The sequence below is a fragment of the Moschus berezovskii genome, chromosome 7 (assembly GCF_049115385.1).
Source record: "Moschus berezovskii isolate FMDL1 chromosome 7, NW_MosBer_1.0, whole genome shotgun sequence".
NCBI classification, from domain to species: Eukaryota; Metazoa; Chordata; class Mammalia; order Artiodactyla; family Moschidae; genus Moschus; species Moschus berezovskii.
In genome coordinates this window covers 35,310,688-35,335,972 of record NC_142466.1, presented here as the reverse complement: position 1 = coordinate 35,335,972, position 25,285 = coordinate 35,310,688, and the positions used below count along the sequence as shown (strand labels likewise).

Here is a 25,285-nt window from a genome sequence, read left to right as displayed (position 1 = left end):
AGCTTTGTTCAGTTTTCCAAATGCCTCATGCTGTTTCTTTGTCCTGATGTTTGTAACTTCCATGTCTCCCAATTCCTTCTAACTTGTTGAATCTATAACCATCTTCCCAGATCGAACTTAAAACTCTCTATAAAGCTTTTCTGGTTGTTCAGGGTTGACATTAACAGTGGAAAAGACCTTGATGCTGGAAATAATTGAGGGCAGGAGGAGAAGGGGGCGACAGAGGGATGAGATGGTTGGATGGCATCACCAACTCAATGGACATGAGTCTGAGCAAACTCTAAGAGACGGTGAAGGACAGGGAATCCTGGCATGCTGCATTCATGGGGTCACAGACAGACACGACTTAGGGACTGAACGACAACAACAGTGGTACCTTTGGCATTTCTTGTTGTACAATATTAACTTCTGTTATTTTGCCAGAACAAAAAAATTATAAATATTTAAAACTTGTAAAAAAAATAGGCCCTAATATCTAGTTTGTTGTAACTTCCAATTTCCTTTCTCCATGTTACAGTGGGCTATTTTTTTCCTTTCCATAAACTATCCTCTTTCTGCCTAGACTATTAAGCGAGATGTGCCTCCTTTCTTAATCTAAATGACTAAATTCAGGCCAATTAAAGTTTCAGTGCTACACGAATCGGGGAGGGCTTAATCTCAATTTGTATTTGCATTTATGACCGTTGGTTCTTCTGGGGAAGAGGGAGACGGAAAGACGGCCCCTGTCACACCTGGTTTCAAGTTGATTACAATCGACACTGGACTATTTTAGCATAAAAGGCTCGATTTGTATTAAACACCTTTTTGGGAAAAGGAGGTAGTGGTGCTGAAGATAAAATCCTTTATCAAAACCCCGACAGTGTGCATTGTTCTTTAGGGAATAGGCTTTCAAAAGCCAAAGAACAAAAGAGCATTTGATTTTCCAATCTCCCTGAGGCGTTAGCGGCTTCCAGGAGAAATCTAAGTATAAATTATCAACGAAGAAAACGTGTGTTGTGTGTGTGTTGCGGGGTTGGGTTGGGGGCGCAGGAAGAGGAGGAGGGCAGGAAAGGGAGCTGGAGCACGCACTAAGGTTCCGAGGACTTTTTCGTGAGGTACCCGTTTATGTAATATTGATAGTTAGAGGCGCTGCAAAGGCAGCAGCGCACTGACCCGCACTTTCCGGCCCCGTTTACCACCACAAGCTGGGATACAATGGGGATGGGAGGAGGGGACTAGAAGCGCCCGGCAGTTGGGAGCTGTCTAAACAGCGGGAAAACAGCCACTGCTGCAGAAGCCGAGCCCAGAGAATTTGCCCCTGGCTCCGGCTCCGGACTATGGACCCCGAAGGCGGGCAGTGATACTAAGGATCAGCAGGGGAGCTAGCGTGAATATGGAGCACCTGGCATTCGACTTCTTAAGAATTTTATTCAGTAGGCGGGCTTCTGAGCTAGGGCTTAGGAACCGGCCTTTTCAGCCAGCTCTCTGGGGATTCTAGGACTGTGACCCGGGAACCTCAGGGCGCGGGACCCAGCGTCCTCACGCGCGGAAAGGACGCGCCAGGAGCGGCGCCGCGCGCGACGGTAGCGCGCCGCTCCCCAGCAACAGCGCATGCGCCGCTTGCCTTCCAGCGAGGCCGCGCAGCTCTGCGGGCCCGGATCTTCCAATCCGAGCCCGGCGTTCTCCGAGTGCGTATCCTGGAGCTGCGGGCTGCGGGAGGCGGGAGGAGGGAGGAAAGGGGCGGGGCGGGGCTAGGGGCCCCCAGAAAGTCTGCGGAGGTCTGGAGAGAAGTCTAGGCTCCGGAAGTGGCCGTTGTAAACAGTCTCTCGGGGGCTGGTCTCCCTTCGTTCCCCGCTGTGCTATTCGTTTCCCCTCCCCGGGTCCTAGAGTCCGTCGGGTTCCAACAGTTTTTGCTCCCGTGATCGGCCCGCGCCTCTTTCTGCCTTTGAGATTTGAAGCTGCCCCAGGGGCCGTGGGTGTGCAGTTTGGATCCCGGGAGCCCCCTGAGGTAACCATCAGAGGTGGGAGTTTGGAGGAGAAAGACTGGGGCTGGGAGGTGTTGAGAGGAACGGTTATGGGGGGGCTGCAGTTAAGGTTATGGGGGACCTTGAGTTAGTTTGAGGCTGTTCTGTCAATGGGGAATCGCCTCCAGTTCCCTGGGCTGGGCCTTTCCGCCCACCTGGAGGAAGATGCTTCTGGATCATCCTAGCCAAAGACCGCTGCCTCAGTACACAGAGGACTGGGTAGGGTCCAGAGGGCAGGACTCAGAGGGCCTGGACTTGGAACTTCTTAAGTTTACAACTCCAGATTGCTGGGCGCTTTCCCTCTCAAGAATCAGTAAGTCCTTCGAGGACAAGAACCAGATCACTTTCATCCCTTTTAATAAAAATGCCAGCCACACACTAGACACTCTGTAAATGTTTGATAAATGAAAGAATGAGTTGTGCTGGGCTGTCTTCTGTAGCTTCTACTTCATGACTCTTAAGAGAAAAGAGAGCTCTGAGTTGCTCCGTGGCTGTACGATTTCTGCAGAAGTGGAGTTTCCTTTTGACTGTTCTTTATTCCATGTGATATTTATCCTAGGCAATTCCACTCCCCTTCCCCCCGCCCCCGTTTTAAGCAGATCGCCAATGATAACCACTTACATTTACTTGAGAACCAATTTCAGTTGGTGTCCAAATATTTTTGAACACATTACACATTGATGTTTTATTTAGTCTTTTCATAATCTTGAAGGAGAGAACCTACCATTTTTTGTTACTTGTTTTATTGAACAGTTAGTGTCTAGTAACAAGTGGAAAGCAGAAAAGGAACTTGGTTTCCCATGAAATGAAGAGGAAACAAAGGCAGTGTGCAACCTTCTACAAGGAAAGATGAAAGCGGTGATTTTAGTTTGGAGCTTTCTGTTTCAGTTCTAGTGGAGACTTTTATTAGCTGTGTGACCTCAGGCGAATCACCTAAGCTCCCTGGGCACTAAAAAGCCCTATCTGTCAGATAAGAAGGATAGACTGGATCTCTGAAGTCTCATTTAATCCTAAAATACTTTGATTGCCTCAACCCATTTATCTTGGTTTTGTTTTGATGAAAGAACCGAACATCTTTTTTAAAAGGTGAAATATATGTTTGCTAATAGACACCCACACTACAGATGTGGTTAGTATTGAAGACAGCACTGTGTTGTGAAAGATAATGGATTTAGGAGTCAGCCACAATATGAACTTGAATTCTAACCCTCCCACTGGATATCTTTATACACATGTTACTCAACCTCTCCAAGTTTCAGTGTTCTCATCTGTATCTGTAGGGTATTAGGAAGATTCACTGAGCTCCAATATGCTTAACGTAGTGTCTGGCTTGCAGGAAGTGCTCAATAATAGTTTTCATCTTTTCATTCTCCCTGCCCCTCCCCTTTCCCCTGATACGTGCAGACACACAGAGAGAGATCAGTGCATTCTGGATGACCTACAGAAGGACTCAGATGTGAGATAGCAAAACTTCTTACCATCAGTAGCTCTGAAATCTAAAGCAGAATTGTCTTTTTGGCTGGTGCTTACTCTAAGTATGTCCAGACCATTGATCCCTTGTCCTCAATTGCCCCATTAACTATTTCTAAAAAACTTCTTGACGAATGGTGTACATTAACATCCCTTTATCTGTTTTGGGGCTTCTCTTGTGGCTCAGCTGGTAAAGAATCCGCCTGCAATGCGGGAGACCTGGGTTCAATCCCTGGGTTGGGAAGATCCCCTGGAGAAGGGAAAGGCTGCCCACTCCAGTATTCTCGCTTAGAGAATTTGGTGGACTGTGTAGTCCATGTTTCGCAAAGAGTCGGACATAGTGACTTTCACTTTCTTTCATCAGTTTTAGTGGGAATAGTGAGAATAAACCAACTTCACTACCAAGAGAACATAAAAGATATCAACACATTAAAATAAAGTGATTTAAACTTTGCCTTTATCCATCACTGCCGAGTGGGTGCCCTGCTTTTGGCCCAACTCTGTGGAAATCCCTTCTGGATTGAGGAATTCACTGGACGTCTGGGTCATCTTTTATTAAGACCCTGACATGTAGTTTGGATGTGGGGAAGAATGATCTGTGTTTAAGAACTCGGCAGTACGGAGCAGGAGTGCTTCCCTGACATGTGAGGGACGTCACGGGGTGAGCCGTGTATTGAAGGTTAATGGCAAAGGTACATAGCAAAGCTCTGGAGATAGCCAATTTGGATTTGAATCCTTACTCTGTCACTTACTAGAGATGTGACTTTGGACAAGGGACTGAGTATCTTTAAGCCCCAGTTTCCCAGGGTATAAAATGGGGATATTAACAGTATCTTCCCCTTGGGGTTGATGTAGAGTGAAATGATATCATCTAAGTGTGATACCTGGAGAAGGGATGTTTGTGTGTGCACAGTAGGAATGATGATGGAAGGGTGTGGTTTTGGGGTATCAATTTGTTCATACATAATGGAATTATACGATATGTGTCCTTTGTGTCTGGCTTCTTTCACTTAACATAATGTTTTCCGCACTCAGCCATGTTGTGGCATATATTGGTACTTCATTCCTTTTTATGGTTGAATAATATTTCATGTTTGTTTCTATATTGGCGAACTGATGGATATTTGGGTTTTTACCTCTTGGCTGTTTATGAACAATGCTGCTATGAACATTTGTGTACAACTTTTTGCTGAAGTCCAGAGTTATCTTAGATTATGTCTTGGTGTTAATTGTGCTGGGTTCGTGTTCTCCGATATGCAGCTTATTTTTTGGAACTGTGGATTAGAATCATTTTATATTTAAGAAAAGTTTTCTTGAATTACAGTTTTTAGTGTTTGTTCTGTTTCCCTTGCTTTATCGCTTATTCAGGGACTTCTGTTATTTCCATGTTGGTTATTCTTAGCCTGTTTTCAGTATATTTTCACATTCTCTTGAATCATTTTGGTCTTTTTCTTAAATTTTTGTTTAAAATTTTTACTTCTATTTCATTTTGTATGTCCTTTAAGAGTTTTTTTTTTTTTTGGATCATGTTTATTTACTCTTGTTCCCTCTAGTCTTCACTGCAGAATTTTTTTTTTAATCTTTCTAATCTTTGTCTGATCTTATGTCTGATGTTTTCTAATTCTGATTCCTATTCTTTCATGCCTTATACCATTTTGTTAATGTCTTGTAGCTCATCTTTTTCAATATTTACTTTTATTTATTTGACTGTGCCGGGTCTCAGTTTGGGCCCATGAAATCGTTGATCTTTGTTGCAGCAGCATGTGGAATCTTAGTTGCGGCATGTGAGATCTTAGTTGCGGTTTGTGGGATCTAGTTCCTGATCAGGGGTCCAACCCAGGCCCCCTGCATTGGGAGCACGGAGTCTTAGCCACTGGACCACCAGGGAAGTCCCCCTTGTAACTTATTTTGAAATAGTAAGTTATGATTTTAATCTGATTTGTGGACTTGTGTTTCTGTCATTCTTTCATTTTCAGGAGTCCATTCCGTTCCTTACTCTATTTCTCCTCATATTTGTATGAAATTTGAGCACTCTGCTTTTCTGTTGCTGAGTTTTATGACAGGTTAGTCTTCCTGAATTTTGAGCAAGGTACAGGAAAGCTTTTCAGAATTCACAAAACCCTGTCATTTTTTTGTTGTGAGTGCTTGGTACTGAGATTTTCTGGCCCTGTTTCCTCCTACAGTTTGGTCTGAGCTATCTCTTTACTTTGTCTTTATTTCCCCTGATTCTGTTGTCTACTGATTCTCATTAATGTGGGCCCCTGTTCAGGAAGGGCACCTTGGCAGGTCAGTAATGAGTGTGAGGCTGAATGGTACCAACCCTTCAAGACTCTCTTACCACATGTCTGTTTCATGTGTCAGTTTCAGCCCTTGCTCTCAGATTTTCCTGCCATGCTTTCCATTAACTATCTGTTTTGGGGGTTCTTTTGGGGGGGTCTTATTATTTCCCTCTGCTTTCTTCCGTACGGACACTTCCACCTCCATGTGGGTTTTGTGGTTGTTGCTGCTTTGCCCTTATTCATTTGTATTTTGTAATTCTTTTTATTGTAAACATTGTCCATGATTTCTAGTTTTTCTATCTTATTTAGATAGGATTTTTACAAACTCTGCTATGTAAATTCACTAGGAAATTAACCTATGAAAAAAGGAAGAGACATACACACATAGGTGGGGTTGATGTCAGAATCCATTTTGTACTTTACATATTAACTCTTTTTCTTTTCTTTTTTCTTTTTAACTCTGCAAATGTGTTTTCAAGCTTGTTATCTGTATTCATTTTCTATTGTTGTGTAACAAGTTACCGCAAACTTAAAACAGCCCTGATTTATTATTTCTCGGTTTCTGTAGGTTAGGAATCTGGGCACTGCGTAGGTGGGCCCTCTGTTCAGAATTTCACCAAGTTGCAATCAAGGTGCTGCTGGCAGTGTTCTCATGTGGAACCTTGACCTCAAAGAATTTGCTACCCTTTTCATTCAAGTTGTTGGCAGAATGTCTTTTTTTTTGGCTATGCTATGCAGCTTGCAGAATCGGCTTGCGGAATCTTGGTTCCCTGACCAGGGGTCAAACCTGTGCTCCCTACAGTGAGAGCGCAGGGTCCTGAGCACTGGATCTCCAGGGAATTGCCCAGAATGTGTTTCCTGTTGGCATCTGTATGATCGAGGGATCTGGCTTTTTACTGCCTTTGGGGAGGGTGCCTGCCGTTCCCTGTCAGCTGGCCCTCTGCATCGGCAGTTCACAGTGTGACAGTGTGCTGGGGGTTATCTGTCACTTCATCAGCTAGGACGGAGTCATACAGAACAAAGTAATCATGGGAGTGCAGCCTGTCACCTTCACCATGTTCTCTTGCTTAGAAGCAAGTCTCAGGTTCTGCCCAGTAAAGGGGAGGGTATTATACTAGAGAGAAACCCATGGGACAGAGATCATGGGAAACCATCTGCCTGTTATGCTGTCTGTATCAGTGATCTGGAAATCAATGAAACTTGCGTCTGAGTAGGGAAGACCCTTTCTCTGTAGATGACCGTTCAGGTTTGAAGATGTTAGATACCAAAATAAGGCAGTGAAAAATGGTGGTTCTCATCAGTTTAGCTTTATTGAAACAATTATATTAAAGTTTGGTTAACTACCTTTGCCCACATTTCTGTGCCCAAGATCAAAACAAAGTCAAAAGCACAGACTTTATTAAGGCTCTAAGTATGTAAATTCTTTTCCTGTGAGGTAAATAGAGGTTCTGTTTGTGTCACATAAGTTTGTACATGTGGTGTGTATGTGTATTTAATTCTTTTCACAAAAATAGAAAAAATATATATGTACTTTTGAGCCTTGGACATTACTCTTAAGTATAAAAGAGTCCCTTCCTTCTAAGTTCTAACTCTTTTACTTCATTCTGAAGGCAGATTCTTTGGAGTCTGAACTTTGAGGGCATGGTGGTAAGGTGAAAAGATTTTGAGACTCAGTATCAGAAGAGCTTGATTCTTCGATGTCCTCTACTGAGTAGAGCTGACTGGCTATAGGCAAGTCATTTAAACATCTCTGAATCAGATGCATTTCTGTAATTGAAATGAGGATAATAAACCTCAGGTAAGACAATTACAATTTACCTGTATCAACAGTGACCTTGTAGAATGAGCCTGGGCTTAGAGCTATATAGTTAGATAGTAATGAGTTGGAATTTTGGTCCTGTAACTATGTGACTTTTGACAAATTACTTCTAATATCTGTCTTAGATTTTTCTTTTAAAAAATGGGATAATCTTTATATTGCGGTGGTGTAAGGATCAGCGTTCTATAGCTCTGTGTATAAAGTACCAAGCACAGTGCTTACTGCACTAGGTGTTCAATAAATTAATGATAGTGATGTTTGTCTCCCACTGTTCCCAAACGTAGTATTTAGGAGGAATAAAATAAAGTGCAATTTTCCCCCTCATCTTAGTAAACATTCCATCTTCTTTGTCCTAGGTCAAGCTATACTGCATCAGCCGTGTGAATCAGTGTTTTGAAGATCCCCTAGTGTTTGGTTCTAGGAACCATTAGTCCTGTTCTTAGTACTGTGTTTGGGTCTACATCTCAGTTGGCTTATTTGAGTCCTTCTTTCAGTGATCTCTCTTAGGGGTGTTTATTGCGAGTAGGGACAGATCAGGTTAGATTTTGGTGGGGGGAGGTCTTCTAGCTATCCTTGGACACCTACAATTTTACTAAATAATTCTTCTATTTTTCCTTCATGATGGTGTGTGTGCCTTGGCGGATCATTTATCATTCAAGTAATTATCATTCAATGACCTGGCCTCTTGTATTAATTTTTTAGCCATATAATTTTTAAATATGTCCATTATAAAGCAAAGCAGAAAAGAATGAAACTATTTAAAAACTAAGGCCAGATTTTTGCCTTATCAGGTACACACTGGGTTATTGGTACAAAATATCTTTTAAGTGTCCATCAATAGATGAATGGATAAAGAAAACGTTTTATATATATATATATTTTTTCCTTTTGTGTGTGTGTATATATATAAATCACTCATTGTCTCGGGACTCACATAAGTAACTACTATTATATGGTTTACTTCAACAGACTTCAGTCATGTAACCTGTAAACCACAGACATCTTGGACAGTTTAAATCATCAGTAACGAAGTATATCATTAAGCAACAGTGGGGTATTTTGAAAGAGTTGGAAGATTTGTCATGAATTCGAACACTTCGAGTAATACCCCTGGTGATATTCAGAGGTAAGTCTACTACTTGAGGAATGCTTTTGGTTGCAGGGACCATGGAGAAGTAAGTGGTTGGAGTGGCTGATTGTAAGAATTCTCATGAGATGGTAAGGGAAATGGAAATTTCATGGGACTGGAGGAGCAGGGGTGATGCCTGGTAAAAATCAGACCTGGGACTGAAGACTTTATGTGGCTCTTTGTGCTCCTTTGTTAACTCAGTGCACAAAAGTCAAGTGTCTCTACTTTCTGTGGTCCCTAGAAACTTGCTTATTCTTTTCCACTTCTTTAAATCTTTTCTTCTGCTTATTCACTATTACTTGGCTTGCCATAATATGTGTTGCTCTGTTTTTCTCTTACTTCCTCATCGTCCCGACTGGTTCATCCCTCTAGTTAACTAAAGCATTTTGTTGGTTTTAGCTCCTGTTGCTAACTGCTTCTTTATTTGGAGTTTACATTCTAATAATTGCTGTTGCTCACCTGTTTTTGTACCATTCATATCTGCCTTTGAGTGAGTTGCCTGCCTTTGGTTTATTCATTTCTCATGTGTATAATATAAAAACTCTTAAGTCTGTAATATAGAATGGAGCCATTTTGGAGAGTGCAACTCAAAACCTGGTTTACAAAGAAATAAGTACAGAAATTGAAAATTAGTGTTTAGAAACTTGTATAATCATATTACAGAGTAATTTTCTGTATGTTGAATCTGATAATACATGCCTTAAGTTTGAATTTTATCTGTTTTTAAATTTTCTTTTTTAGTTTTCCCTTTTAAATATATTTTACAGAAGCAACGGGGAGTGGAGTAGGGATAGTAATTGCTCACATTTAGAGAAGTCATTTTGCGCACCTTTTCAGCAGGAATGTGTATGGGTGGGGCAAGTATGGTGGCTTACACGTACTTTGCTTTATAAATAGGATTTGCTATATAAACGTTTTCTACCTGTCTTCAGGAGCTACCTTAAATTCTTTCTGGAGCAAGATAGAGAATAAATGAGTAAAATATTAACATTTCTCTTTGTTCAAATTTTATCTCAAGAATTCTTTCTTTTACCAAATGTTTCAAGGGTTGAGTGAGGTCTCATCAGTTAGTTCTCCACCACTGTAGTGAAGATGGTTCAGATACTGCTAAACAGGGTATCTTTAAGGTTTCCTTCTTGCTCTAATAGCTGATTTTATATATGCACATAGATATGTATATTTTAATACATATTTTAATGCTGATAATGCATATATTTTTAGAATTATTGAAAAAAACAAGTGAAACAATGAAACTGCTTATAATCTTACCACTTAAGAGTTAACACTGATAGTATTTTGGTTTATATCTGCACAGAATTTTTCTTTTGAACATACACATATATTTATAAATACATATTTTAAAAATTAGAATAATATTTATAATATTTAGTATCTTGCTTTTTCGATATTTGGGGGACCAGCTTGCCAAATTAATATACATGTATCATAATTTTTAATAAGTACGTTACTCTTCAGAATTCTAGAATTTGGACCAATGAAGTTATTTAAACTCTGCTATTTACCACTGATCTACTTTCTGTTTCTGTAGATTTGCATTTTTTGAATAATTCATATAAATGGGATCATACAATGTGAGATCATTTGTGTCTGTCTTCTTTCATTAGGCATGTTCTTTGGATTTATCATGCCATAACATGTGTCAGTACTTTGTTTCTTCTTATTGCTGAATATTCCATTTTATGGTTATGTACATTTTGTTTAACCATCCCTCAGTTGATGGACATTTGGATTGTTTCCACAGTTTGCCTATTATAAATAATGCTGCTGTGAGCACTTGTGTACAAGTCTTTGCGTGGAAATATTATTTCATTTCTCTTGGGTAGATTCTTAGGAACACTGTTACTTCCATCATATAGTAAATTGATGTTAACATTTTTAAGAAACTGCCAAATTGCATTCTGAAGTGACTGAACTATACTACATTTCTACCAGCAATGTATAAGGGTTTTAGTTTCTCCACATCCTCACCAGCACTTGTTATTTTCTGATTTTTTGATTATAGCCAATCTAGTGAAAGTGATATGTCATGGCAATTTTATTTTTATTTTCCTAAAGAGCAATGATGTTGAACATCTTTGCACATGCATTTTTTGGCCATTTGTGTATCTTCATTGGTGAAAAGCCTATTGAGATTGTTTGCCCAATTTAAAATTTTTGTCTTTTTGTTACTGAGCTTTAATAGTTCTTTACATATTCTGGATACAAGTCTTGTATCAGGTATATACTTTGCTAATATTTTTTTTCCCATTTGTTGGCTTGAATTCATTTTCTTAATAATGTCTTTTGAAGTGTAAGAGTTACTAATTTTTATAAAGTTCAATTCTTTTTCTTTATGGATTGTGCTTTTGGCTTCATATCTAAGAAATCTTTGCCCAACTTAAGGTCATGATGATTTTTCTCCTATGTTTCCTAGAATTTTTATAATTTTAGTTCTTTTTTTTTTTTTTTTTAATTTTAGTTCTTATACTTAAGTCTGGGCTCCATTTTAAGTTACTTAAAAAAAAAAGATATTTATTTACTTGGCTGCATCAGGGTTTAGTTGCAGCATGTGGGATCTTCACTGAGTCATGTGGAATTTTTCCTTGCGGTGCGTGGACTCTCTAGCTGTGGCCTGCAGGCTCAGTAGTTGTGCTCAGGCTTAGTTGCTCAGTGGAAGGTGGTGTCTTTAGTTCCCTGACAAGGGATGGATCCTTTATCCCCTGCATTACCGGTGGATTCTTAACCGCTGGACTACCAGGGAAGTCCCTGAATTACTTTTCAATGTATAGTGTGAGGTAAGGGTCTAAATTTATCATTCTGCTTGTGGATATCAGTTGTTTCAGTACTATTTGTCTCTCCCATCGGGAAGCTTCTTTAAGCCTCTTATCCTTCTCCATTAGAGGGCAGACAGACTGAAAACCACCATCACAGAAAACTAACTAACCTAATCACATGGACCGCAGCCTTGTTTAACCCAATGAAACTATGAGCCATGTTGTGTAGGGCCACCCAAGATGGATGGGTCATGGTGGAGAGTTCTGACAAAATGTGGCCCACTGGAGAAGGGAATGGCAAACCCTTCTTTCCTTTTCCCACAAAAAAGAAATGCAAAAAAGCAAAATGGCTGTCTGAGGAGGCCTTACAAATAGCTGTGAAAAGAAAAGAAGCAAAAAGCAAAGGAGAAAAGGAAAGATATACCCGTTTGAATGCAGAGATCCAAAGAATAGCATGGAGAGATAAGAAAGCCTTCTTCAGTGATCAGTGCAAAGAAATAGAGGGAAACAATAGAATGGGAAAGACTAGAGATCTCTTCAAGAAAATGAGAGATACCATGGGAACGTTTCATGCAAAGATGGGCTCGATAAAGGACAGAAATGGTATGGACCTAACAGAAGCAGAAGATATTTAGAAGAGGTGGCAAGAATACACAGAAGAACTGTATGAAAAAGATCTTCACGACCCAGATAATCACGATGGTGTGATCACTCACCTAGAGCCAGACATCCTACAATGTGAAGTCAGGTGGACGTTAGAAAGCATCACTACGAACAAAGCTTTCGTTCTTTTTTTTTTTTCAGTGTAAAGATTCCATGTTCATTTGGTTTTGGTTTAGTAAGTCTAAAAACCTAATGCTTACCGAATAATCACAATAGTTAAAATAGTTGTCATATTTAAGAAAGCAATTGTAAATGGCTCCCACAGAGATCATATCATAGGCTTGTGTACACATTGTGCCTCACACCAGCAGGTTTACTCTGTATGGGCCTTGTTCTGAAAGCTGTTTTTTAAACAGCTATATTTTTAAAGACAAATTATCCATGAATTAGAATGATAGTACGGTTTTTAAAATCTACAGATAAAAGGTCTCATAAAAAATATGGAGTTTTTGCACAGAAAACCATTTTTATATATTTTTATTTTTTAAATTAATTTTTACTATAGTTGTGGGGCTTCCCATGTGACACTAGTGGTAAAGAACATGCCTGCCAATGCAGGAGACATAAAAGAGACACAGGTTCAATCCCTGGGTTGGGAAGATCCTCTGGAAAAGGAAATGGCTACCCACTCCAGTATTCTTGCCTGGAGAATCCCATGGGCAAAGGAGCCTGGTGGGCTACAATCCATAGAGTTGAAAAGAGTCGGACACGACTAAAGCGACTTAACATGCACACAGAGTATAGTTGCTTTCAGCTTGTCAGTTTCTACAAAAAATAGAAGCTACTGGGATTTTGGTAGGGAATATATTGAATCCATATTCAGTTTGAAGAAAGTGACCACCTTAAAATACTCGTCTTCAAATATATGAGTGTGATGTGGAAAGACTTCATTTATTTAGTTCTTCAATTTATTTCAGCAATAATTTCTACTTTTCAATGTAGAAGAGTTACACATCTTTTGTTAAATTTAATCCTGTCTATTTTTTGATGCTATTATAAGTGGAATTATGTTTTAAATTTCTTTTTTGGATTATTTATTGCTAGTGTTTAGAAATGTGATTGGTTTATGTCTATTATTATATTCTGTGACTTTGCTGAAATTGTTTTTTGTTCCAGTCTTTTTGCTTCTTTATGAATTTCTTAGGATAATCTTGAAGGATCATGTCCTTTGTAATTACATACAGTTTTACCTCTTCCCTTCCAGTATTTGTGCCTTTTATTTTATTTTTTTCTTTTTCTTTCCTCGTTGCGCTGTCTATAAGCTCCAACACAGTCTTGAATAAAAATACTAGACATCTTAGTTTTGTTCCCAGACTTAGGAGAAATTTTCGGTTTTTAAACTTTCACCATTAAGTTTGATGCTACTTTTTGGCAGGTTTTCATTCAGGCCCTTTCACAGATTGATAAAATTTTCTGGTATTCCCAGTTTGTTGAGAGTTTTTTTTTTAATCATAAATGGGTGCTGGATTTTGTACATCTATTGAGATACGTAGTTTTTGTCCTTTGTTTTAGTAAAATGGTATGTTACATCAATTGAGTTTCAGACATTATGTGAATTTTCTACTTTGGGGATAAATGCCAGTTAGTCATGTTGTAATTTAATTCTTTTATGATGTTGCTGGATTTGGTTTGCTGATGTTTTGTTGAGGATTTTTTGTATTTCTCTTCATGAAAGATATTGGTCTCTTACCCTTTCTCTCTCGTGATGTCTGTCTCAGACTCAGAATGATTTTGAGAAACGTTTTGCCCACTTCTAATGTGAGGATTGGTATTATTTCTTCTTTAAAGTTTGGTAGGGTTTACTCGTGAAGCAATCTAGACTTGACTTATGGTTAGATTTGAAATATATTAATTTAATGCTATAAGTCTGTTGTGATTTACATTTCTTTTTGAGATAGTTTTAGTAATTACTATCTTTTTAGGAATTTGTCCATTTGATTTAAATTGTCTAATTTGTTAGCATGAAGTTGTTCATGTTACTCATTATAATCCTTCTAGGTTGGTAGTTCCATTCCCACTTTCATTCTTTGTTTTTATACTTTGAGTTTCTTCTCTTTTTTCTTTGTCTAGCTAACTAAAAGTTTATTAAGTTTATTGACCTTTTTAAAGAACCAAATTTTGGTTTCATTGATTCTTTATTATTTTAGTCTTATATTAAAAAACTTAAATTCCATTTTTGTTTTTCTTGTTCAGTCGCTAACTTGTGTCCAGCTCTTTGTAACCCCATGGACTGCAGCATGCCAGGCTCCTCTGTCCTCCACTCTCTCCCAGTTCTCTGGGAGAGAATTCATGTCTATTCAGTCAGTGATGCTATCTAACCATTTCATCCTCTGCTGCCCCCTTCTACATTTACCTTCAATCTTCCCAGCATCAGGGTCTTTTCCAATGAATTGGTTCTTTGCATCAGGTGGCCAGAGTATTGGAGCTTCAGCTTCAGCATCCATCCTTCTGATGAATATTCAGGGTTGATTACCTTTAGGATTGACTGGTATGATCTCCTTGCAGTCCAAAGGACTCTGAAGAGTCTTCTCCAGCACCACAATTTAAAAATATCAGTTCTTCAGAACCCAGCCTTCTTTTTGGTCCAACTGTTATATCCGAACGTGACTACCGAGAAAGCCATAGCTTTGACTATACATACTTTTGTTGGCAAAGTGGTGTCTCTGATGTCTAGGTTTGTCAAAGCTTTGCTTCCATGGAATAAGGGTCTTTTAATTTTGTGACTGCAGTCACCTTCCGCAGTGATTTTGGAGCCCTGCAAAATGAAATCTGTCTCTGTTTCGACTTTTTTCCCATCTATTTGCTGTGATTTGCGATGAAGTGACGGAGAAGGCAATGGCAACCCACTCTAGTACTCTTGTCTGGAAAATCCCATGGGTGGAGGAGCCTGGTAGGCTGCAGTCCATGGGGTCGTGAAGAGTTGGACACAACTGAGCGACTTCACTTTCACTTTTCACTTTCATGCATTGGAGAAGGAAATGGCAGCCCACTCCAGTGTTCTTGCCTGGAGAATCCCAGGGACGGGGAGCCTGGTGGGCTGCCGTCTGTGGGGTCGCACAGAGTCGGACACGACTGAAGTGACTTAGCAGCAGCAGCAGCTATGAAGTGATGGGACCAGATGCTATGATCTTTGTTTTTTGAATGTTGAGTTTTAAGCCAGGTTTTTCATCCTACTCTTTTACCTTCCATCAAGAGGCTCTTTGGTTGCTCTTCACTTTCTGCTGTTAGAGTGGTGTCACCTGTATATCTGAGGTTGTTTGTATCTCTCTTGTCAATCTTGATTCCAGCTTGTGCTTCTTCCAGCCCAGCATTCCCCATGATGTACTCTGCATATAAGTTAAATAAGCAAGGTGACAATATACAGCCTTGACGTAATCCTTTCCCAAGTTTGAACCAGTCTGTTGTTCCATGTCCAGTTCTGACTGTCGCTTCTTGTCCTGCATACAGGTTTCTCAGGAGGCAAGTAAAGTGGTCTGGTATTCTCAACACTTTAAGAATTTTCCAGTTTTTTGTGATTCACACAGTCAAAGGCTTTAGTGTAGTCAGTGAAGCAAAAGTAGATGTTTTTTGGAATCATTTGCTTTTCCTATGATCTGGTGGATATTGGCAATTTGATCTCTGGTTCTTCTGCCTTTTGTTTTCCACAGTGGTAGATATAATGGTCATCTGAGTTAAATTCACTCATTCCTGTCCATTTCAGTTCATGGATTCCTAAGAGGTCAATGTTCACTCTTGCCGTCTCCTGTTTGATCATGTCTAACTTACCTTGATTCAAGGACCTAACCCTCCAGGTGCCTATGCAGTATTGTTCTTTACAGCATTGGACTTTACTTTCACCACCAGACACACAACTGAACCTTATTTTCTGCTTTGGCCCAGCTATTTAATTTTCTCTGGAGCTATTAGTAATTGTCCTCTGTTCTTCTCCAGAGGACATAATATACACCTTCTGACCTGGGTGGCTCATCTTCTAGTGACATATTTTTTGCCTTTTTATACTTTTCATGCAGTTCTCGTGGCAAGAATACTGGAGTGGGTTGCCATTTCCTCCTCTAGTGGACCACGTTTTTTCTGAACTCTTCACTATGACCAGTTTGTCTTGGGTAGCCTGCATGGCATGGCTCATGGTTTCGAGTTACACAAGCCCCTTTGTCTTGACAAGGCTGTGACCTGTGAAGTGGTTAAAATTGCATATGAACAGTATTAAAAGATTAATTGTTCTATAAGGCTTTCTTACTGCTGTTAGGAAAAATAGCAGTACTTATTACCTTGAGACAAATAACTTTCTTTATCCCTAGAAATAATCATTTTCAACTTTCTGAGATGCTTTTTTAAAATCCATGTTTCTTCAATAAAATTTTTTATATTGCTATTTGATTTTCCATGTTTAGCCATTATCTGCTGACTTTCTGCTATAGAAGTTCATAATTTAGTTTTCATGTTTGCCTCTCTTTTTTATTCTCTCTTCATTTAGTGGTATATAATCTTGGTTAGATTAGTTATTCAATGTTGATATTATTATTTAATTATAACAAATTTCCAGTAGAGCCATGTAGTAGTGTTTTGTGGCAATTTTTCTCTCTTATACATCTTGTTTTCCTTGAATTTAATAGTTTTCTCATTTATTGTTTATTTGACTTAATTGCCACATACTTATGAATTCAGCTTCATTCTCCTGCTAAGTTTTATAAATCTCTCAATATATTATTCACATAATTGATATATTCTGTTATTTTCTGTTCTCATGTTCTTAAATCACTCCTGGAGGTGTTGGCCAGTTCAGTTGGGACAGTCTCCCACAGTTCTCACTGGGTGCCTTCTTCCATCCTCCTGTTCAGTTGCTAAGTCATGTCCAGCTCTTTGTTACCCCATTAACTGTAGCACTCCAGGCTTTCCTGTCCTTCACAATCTCCCAGAGTTTGCTCAGATTCATGTCCATTGAGTCAGTGGTGCTATCCAACCATCTTATCCTCTGCTGCTCCCTTCTTTTGCCCTCAATCTTTCCCAGCATTAAGGTCTTTTCCAATGAGTCGGCTCTTCGCATCGGGTGGCTAAAGTATTGGAGCTTCAGCTTTAGCATTAGTCCTTCCAGTGAGTATTCAGGGTTGATTTCCTTTAGGATTGACTGGTGTCTTTGCTGTCCAAGGGACTCTCAAGAGTCCCTATCTTAGACATCCCTTTGCTGTTTTCTTGTCTTGAATACCCTACTGCTGGAATCCCATGTCTTTTTTTCAGTGTGGGTTTTATTTTGGTGAAACACGTCTCCAATATCCCCTTGAGAAAATTAATTGTATGTAAATGGTTTGATGTCTTACAGAACTGAAATAGTCTTTCTCATACTCTTGGCTTTGAATGGTACTTGTTGGGCATAAAATTCTAAAGTGGAAATTATTTTTGCTTGGATTTTTTTCAGTCATCTTGGATATTTTTCTTTTATTTAGTTAGTTTTTTGTTTGTTACCTTGTGTTTTTGATTTCCAAGAGCTCTTTTTTTTTTGTTCTATGAATATTTCATGTAAAATTGCATCTAGTTTTTGTTCTATGGATTTTTTATCTCTTCCTGTTTTTCTTAGCATTTTAATGTTAGGGGTTTTTCCTTTCTCGCTGTCTAAAGTTATTTTTCCCTGGAATAATCTTTGACTTCTTCCCTGCCCCATGTGGTCTCTGTCTTTCTTGTTAAATGCTGCTTAATTTCTGGTGATCCTTGTCTGTCTGTTCATATTTAGAAGCAGAGGCCTACAAAGATGATAGGAAGCTCTGTGAGCGAGGTATTCTCTGTCAGCTGATCTGGTTAAGCTGTTTGGTTGGAAAACCTCTAGCGTTATCCTCTCTAGGTCTTTTTTGCCTGCTGGTTAGATTCTCCAGGGAAGATCCTTCCAGTCACTGTTTTGGTTGCCAGTGTTCTGGTAGATAATAAATATTAGAAGGTTGTGGATGTTAATTTATTATATATCTTTTTACTTGAATGTCTTGTTTTTGGTGTGGAACACTTAACCACGTTTGTATCTGATATCCTGAGGTGTTCTGTTTTATCCTCTCCAGGGAATAAACCCCTAGTGTTCTGCCAGAGTGGGGAAGAAATCAATACCCAGTGTGTGGTGTGTAGGGTAGAGGATCTGAGGTGCTCATTATTTCTTTGGGAGACTTTCAACTAATTCTTCTGTTTTCTGCTCTACTTTTACCCCCATTTGAAAAGATGTTGCCAGTGAAGTGAGCTTTTTGGTCTCTGGTGTAAATCCGGTTGCCTTCCTTGGCTTTGAATTCAGGTTGCTTATGTCAGTCAATCAACACTTATGCACCTACATTCCAACTTCCAATATTTCATATCTCATCTCCTTTTGAGTTTATATCTCTAAATTCTCTTTGGTGTTATTTTGGTTAAAATTTTAATTTTGGGAAAAAAGTAGAGTGCTTTAGTTTTTCACTTTAAAGCCTGAATCTGTATTCTTTTATACTTTTTGTAGTATGTGATTTATTTGCATAATTTAAACATGTTAATTAAAAGAGTAGTAAGGAAAGAACTCAGTCTTCTCTAAAACTTGTCAGCTTGTGGTAGGATGAGATAACCTTTAATCACCTGTCTTGAACAGTGTGGTGGTTTCCCAGTGGACAGTGATTTTGTTTATATCCTGCTTTGCATTTCTGTCGTAGCTTTTGCAATCAATATCTTTTACTGGCACATTTCTTTTGGGCAAGGACCATAACATGTTCCCTGTTTTTTGAGAAATGAGTTATCAGATATACCAGAAGTGCCTGAAATTTACTTAATAAGAATTATATTTTCTTTTGATAGGTTGAAGAATGCCTCATCTGATATAAAACAAATGGTTAAAAGTGAAACAGACTTGGATATTACTGCTGATCTCAGAAAGAAACTCCATCGGGCTAAAAAAGAAAAATTAGAAATAACAACTAAACACAATGCAGAGGTAGAATTTATTTTCTTCTTATAAAATGTTGAAAGTAGAGTTTGATTATTTTAGATTCATTTCACAGAAACTCCTTGTTTCAACATTTATCACTATAACATTCTCGTGCTTAAAAAGGAAATAAATATAACATGATATTTTAAATATGGTGGAATTGTTTTGGAGTGTTAAAATAGAAATTTAATGAACTTTTGTATTTATTTGTATGTTGTCTTAATTTTATTTTAATTAGCAACACATTTGATCAAAAGTGTTAATTGATATATGTGATTGGTGAGCAAGGGATATTTATAAATTAGACGTTTTGGAAATCTTAATGTAGGTTCCTTATGGTCTCAGTTGCAGAACAGTCTCTTAAATTTGAGTATGGACTTTTTAATCATGGTGTAATTCATGAATTACTGTAGTTTCTTTTTTGATTATATCATTATATCTTTTATTTTATTAGCATGTGTGTATATAAATACATGTATTTCATATGTATATGCATATATTCCAAAGACAGTAGTTACTTTTTACTCTAGGATAATTCATGAATTATATGTGTATGTCTCTTCTGTCTGTTGTCTTTTTTCTCTGTTTTCTTCTTTGTCTTTGTTTAACTCTTACTCATTCTTAAAGCTCAGCTTAGGTAGCCTGATGTAGTGAAAAAAATATCGAATTACAGAGACCTGGACTCATTCTTGGTCCTTCCATTTACAAGGTATGCTGCCTTCAGCAAGTTATTTATCTTGTACATCATTGGTTTCTCCTTGTGAAACACTGGTCCTAAAGGGTTGTTGAGATAATTAGGTGAAACAGAACTTGTGAAGTGCCTGTGAACAGTAATACTAGTTGTAATTTATTGACAGTCAAGCGTAAACTGTGTATTTTCCTTCTGTTTTTGTTAAATTCCGATGCTGTTCTGTCAGAACACCTTTTAAAGCCTTCTAAAGGTGAAAATAATTACTCTTATCTCTGCTCTTCCATAATATGTTGTTATAGATATTTTAGAACTAGAACATTTATTTCATACTTACCTAATCTTCTTTAGTCCTTAAGCTTCCTGAGAGCTGAAGGCAGTGACCATGCTTTTTCTCTCTACCTCCTGAGTTGCTTATTGGCACACAGTAGGTCCTCAGTAATTGTGTGTTGAATAAATGTTTTTTTCAGCTTATCTAAGGAACGATGGTTTATGATTAAAATGACAAGTGATCAGTATGTAACTGTTTTATTTGTATTTTTAATGGCAGTTGAGATAATTTTAAATAATTGAAGTAGTAATTGCTTTTATTTATGTTGTATTATTGCATACTGAATATCAAGTTGTATTTGTTAAATGGGTGCTAATTATTCATAATCTCCAAAACTTATTTTTTAAAACCAAACATATATTTTACTTGAGAATATTAGTATTATGATAATCATTCATCCATTAAATATGTTCTTTCACATACATTTATAGTTATCACATTTCTCTTAGCAGAACATACATTTACTGTCTTTTATATGATCAAAATAGTTTGAATTACATGTTCACATTAAATAGATAGGAAATTATCTTATGGAAGAAAGGGAACTTTCTCAAAATAGGTAGTTATGATTGGTTCAGCTCCAATTACTATACATTCTTATTGTTTCAATTATTTGTTTAGATGATTTTACATATATATTAATTTTTTTAGCCGTATGATTTCTAAATGTGTCCATTATAAAGCAAGGCAGAGAGGAATGAAACCATCTAAAAATTAAGGCCAGATATTTGCCTTATCAGGTACTCCTGATACTAACACACTGGGTGATTGCCATAAAATATCTTTAAAATCTAAGTGTCCATCAATAGTTGAATGGATAAAGAAAATGTTTGTATATACATGCACACACAATACATATATTTAATGGAATATTACTCAGCCATAAAAAGAGTGACATCTTGTCATTTGTGACAGCATAGATGGACCTTGGGGGCATTATGGTAAGTGAAATAAGTCAGACAGAGAATGGCAAACACTGAATGATATCATTTATGCATTCATGCTAGGTTGCTTCAGTCGTGTCTGACTCTTTGTAACCCTATGGACTGTAGCCTGCCAGGCTCCTCTGTCCTTGAGATTCTCTAGGCAAGAATACTGGAGTGGGTTGCCATTTCCTCCTCCAGGGGATCTTCCCAACCCAAGGATTGAACCTGCATCTCCTGAGTCTCCTGCATCAGCAGGCATATTCTTTACCATTAGAGCCACCTGGGAAGCTCAATATCATTTATGGGTAGAATTTAAAAATTAAAAAAAAAACCAAGTTCACAGAACAGAGAACCCATCTCAAAACTATTTCTGGCATTAAGAGTAATACTACTTGATGTCCAAATGGAATTGATTACACAAGTACCAGAGGAGATAAAAAGACAAATGGCGTCACCGACTCGATGGACATGAGTTTGAGTGAACTCCGGGAGTTGGTGATGGAGGGAGGCCTGGCATGCTGTGATTCATGGTGTCACAAAGAGTCGGACACGACTGAGCGACTGAACTGAACTGAACTGAAGACGACCCAGAAGGCCGTAACATTAGGAAGCCACTTCTACTCCTAAGGTTGAAAATATTAGGGCCATGGATGGAGGGCCTATCCAGAAGTGTTCGCAAGCACAAGGAAGAGATGCTACTCAGGATAGAATGAGAGAGGGACAGATGCCCTGGCTTCTCCTTTTCCTGTCCTCAGGTACAGCACAGTGCCTCTTATTGACTCAGACTCTTGAGAAGCCATGGTCAAGTCATCATGGCATGTGTTGTTCCTGGAATACAGAGCAGTGTGGAGAAGGATAGGGGTGGAGTGGGTCTGAGGACAAACAGGTAAATGACTGGCATAACTGGAAATGCCCAGATATTAACAGCTTTATTCCTGTGCAGGGAGGGATGGGGTGATTCTGAAATTAATGGAGTTATCTTGAATGGGTAATTAAGGTTTTATTTTTTTCTTTAACTGACTATATTAAAAGATAATTGTAGATTCTTATTTTGTGAGTTTAAGTGTGCTGAATTTGTTATTTTTATAACATTTTTAAGATGAAAATTATTTTTTATATGTTAGAGTGTAACTCCTTCTATGTTCTACATATTAACAGCTACATAGCTACTTAACGGTAATTTCTGATGTTGCCCTTTAGAAATTCTTTTTGTCTTTTCTTCTTTCTTGGTAATTGAACCATTATTTCTAGCCTGATGTAGTAGCTCTGTGCTTTTCTTTATGATAGCATTCTTATCCGCCATTTTTTTCTCTCCTTCCAGCAATAAGTAATTTTGATTTTCTTTGAACTATCATAATATTTTTACCTCTTTTGTAAAACCAATCCCTTATGCCTTTCTATAACATTTCATTACTTGTGATCAAGAGCTCTATAATGTTTGTTTTTATACTTTCAATGTAGTTGAAATATAGCAAGTATTTAGTATCATTTAATGAACCTTTGTTTAGATTACAGAATTTAAGAGTGGGAAGGGACTTTATAAGTCATCTGGCTCAAACTCTCGCAAATAGTAGATAAATTAGATATTTGTTTATTAAAACCCCTGAGGAATTGGTACTTTTATTACTTTATGCTCTATCAGTAATATCATAATCAGGAGAAAGAATATAGATGATATTTATCAATATTTATCAGAGTAAATATTTATAAAATATTTAGCTTCTTGATTTCAATTATGGATTAGAAGGGAAGGAGAGAATGAATTTTTAAACGCTTACTATATGTCATGCCTTTTTTCATATTTCTTTTTTTTTATATGACTATTTGTGATTAAAACCTGTTGATTTCTCTTTATTTTGGATAAGTTCATATAAGAATTTTTTTATTTTAATTTTTGTTCTCCAGTGGATTCTCTAGAATAAGATAATTAATCAATGTTATTTGGTAGTAAGTTTAGTGCTTCTTTTCCAGTCTTTTAGGAAGTATCAATGTGTAAATTCTTGTCTTATAAATATTACAGAAACAAATTTCTGTGTTAATTTAAGTGTTTGAGTACACGGTCTCATAATGTTGGAGACATGTTTTAATATTGGTTCATGATATCAGAAATCTGCTTTTAGCTGGCAAGCTATGAGAGCCAGATTGCCAAGCTACGATCTGAGGTTGAAAAAGGAGAGGCATTGCGACAAAGTCTGGAGTACGACCTGGCTGTTGCTAGAAAGGAAGCTGGACTCGGAAGACGGGCTGCTGAAGAAAGGCTAGCTGAAGCACACAGGATACAAGAAAAACTCTGTGGTAAAACTATTTCTGTTTCTTTCCATGTTTAGGGTTGTAATGTCATTGTATATCATTGCTCTCTGTTGTGTATGGATTCCATATAAGAGCAGAGGTATGACTGACTTTGGATAGATAGATAGACTTTGCTGTTGTGTGTGTGCTTTCTGGCAATTATGTGAACATTCATTTATTTGACATTAGCGTTTTTGTATATGTATAGAAAGAGGTTCAAAATTCTGTTAATCACTTTGTAGAGCACTTGTTCCATGAATAATCAGTAGAATCAAATAGAGATTTAAAAAAGAATTACGGGCTTCCTGTTCCATGTAATCTGAAACAGAATCTCTAGCCTCAGAGAATCTATATGTTCAAGAAGCATTGCAGCTGATTTGTTGATTAGCCAGGTTTAGGAACCAGAGTATAATATATGTAAAGAAATGTGCCTAGCTATGTGTATGACTTGTAACCAGCACCTGGGTCATAGAATGGAAAATTATCAAAGTCTTACTGCTATCCTGATTTTTAATAGCAGGATATTAATTAATTTTGCCTCCTTTTTGTACTTTATATGAAAACAGTCATATAGTATCTACTCTTTCGTGTCTGGCTGCTTTCCCTCGACACTGTGTTCATGAGTTCATCCCTATTGTCATATGAACTTAATATTGATGTTTAATACTATATAGTGTGAACATACCACACATTCATCCATTTTTGTTGACAGTGGTAGTGGGTAGTGTTTAGTTTTTGGTTATTAAGAATGGTGTTTCCCTGAACATTCTTGTACTCAGTTGATTTTAATGAAGAGAACACTGAAAATGAATTCAGAAAATTTAGATTTAGGTCCTGATTCTGCCACATACTGATACTTGAAACTAAATTGTTTTAAAAATGAAATGAGAAAACAACAGTGCTTTGTTAATTGCATGGACTCAACAAGTGTCAAAGTTATAGTATTATAAAGCTTACGATCCTTAGTCTTGGTCTGGCCATTGGTCAAAGATAGTTTTGATTACCTTTGACATTTAATTACTACACTACTGTCTGAAACTTAGGATTATAAGACTTGAAAGGCACCAGATGTACAAGTTAATGACTTCTATTTAATTATGAAGAAATTGAAGTCCAGGAAAGATGGAAAGTAACTTGCCCAAAGTCAGATGATTTCAACAGACATTTTGCAGAGGAAGATAGAATTCCAGTAATCATATGAAAAATGTTTCCCCTCACTTGTCATCAGGGAAATGCACATTAAAATCACACTAACTGTCACTGCATAGACATCAGATGGCTTCAGTTGAAATGACTGTCAATACCAAATATGTTCAGATATAGAGCAACTGGGACTCTTTCTTATATTTTGTTAGTGAGAAAGTGAAATGGTACAACTACTTTAGGAAAAAACTTGGCAATTTCTTTTAAAATAAGCTTATTATTTTCTCCAATGACCCATAAATTTCACTCTTTGGTGTTTTCTCTGAGAAACATTTGTCCACAAAAGACTTGTATAAGAATTTCATAACAGCTGTACATTCAATAATGTGAATGAATCTCAAGAATATTATGCTGAGTGAAATTTTACGCAGAAGACGACTTCCTGTATGATTCTGTTATATGAAATTCTAGGACAGAAAAAACTATTTGTTGCTGAAAAAAATCAGAACAATGGTTACCTCTAGGATGGGTTGGTAGGGGGGACTGACTCGAAAAAGGTAGGGGGAAATTTTCGGATTGAAGGAAATGTTCTTTATTTTGATAAGGGTTTGGGTTACATTAGTGTATGCACTTATCAAATCTCTTTGAATGGTACACTTAAGATTTATCAGTTTCACTATATTTTACTTGCAAAATAATTGAATTATATATTTTAATTCTAATTATTTTTATGAATGCTCAGTTATTCAGGAGTGAAATGTACTTTTATTTGCATCTTGTTTTGAAATGTATAAGAACTATGATGATCTGATGGATGGAGAAAATGAATGCATGCATGGATAGATGTGT

The 25,285-nt window shown here is 37.6% G+C and overlaps 1 protein-coding gene across 11 annotated transcripts in view; it reads left to right on the top strand.

Annotated features, from left to right (window-relative positions):
* The first annotated feature begins 1,557 nt into the window (after positions 1 to 1,557).
* The window catches only part of CCDC171 (coiled-coil domain containing 171), a 336,009-nt gene continuing 312,281 nt past the window's right edge, over positions 1,558 to 25,285 (top strand). For 6 of the 11 annotated variants that reach the window (XM_055428194.2, XM_055428192.2, XM_055428193.2 and 3 more), the window contains exons 1-4: positions 1,759 to 1,987; positions 8,541 to 8,697; positions 18,930 to 19,065; positions 23,125 to 23,299. In XM_055428194.2, the coding sequence (XP_055284169.2) occupies positions 8,654 to 8,697; positions 18,930 to 19,065; positions 23,125 to 23,299 (355 nt within the window). In that variant the 5' untranslated portion in view covers positions 1,759 to 1,987; positions 8,541 to 8,653. Of the gene's footprint in view, positions 1,668 to 1,757; positions 2,001 to 8,540; positions 8,698 to 18,929; positions 19,066 to 23,124; positions 23,300 to 25,285 lie in introns of those variants that run through there. The other 5 variants (XM_055428191.2, XM_088837890.1, XM_088837888.1 and 2 more) reach the window with 5 other exon arrangements.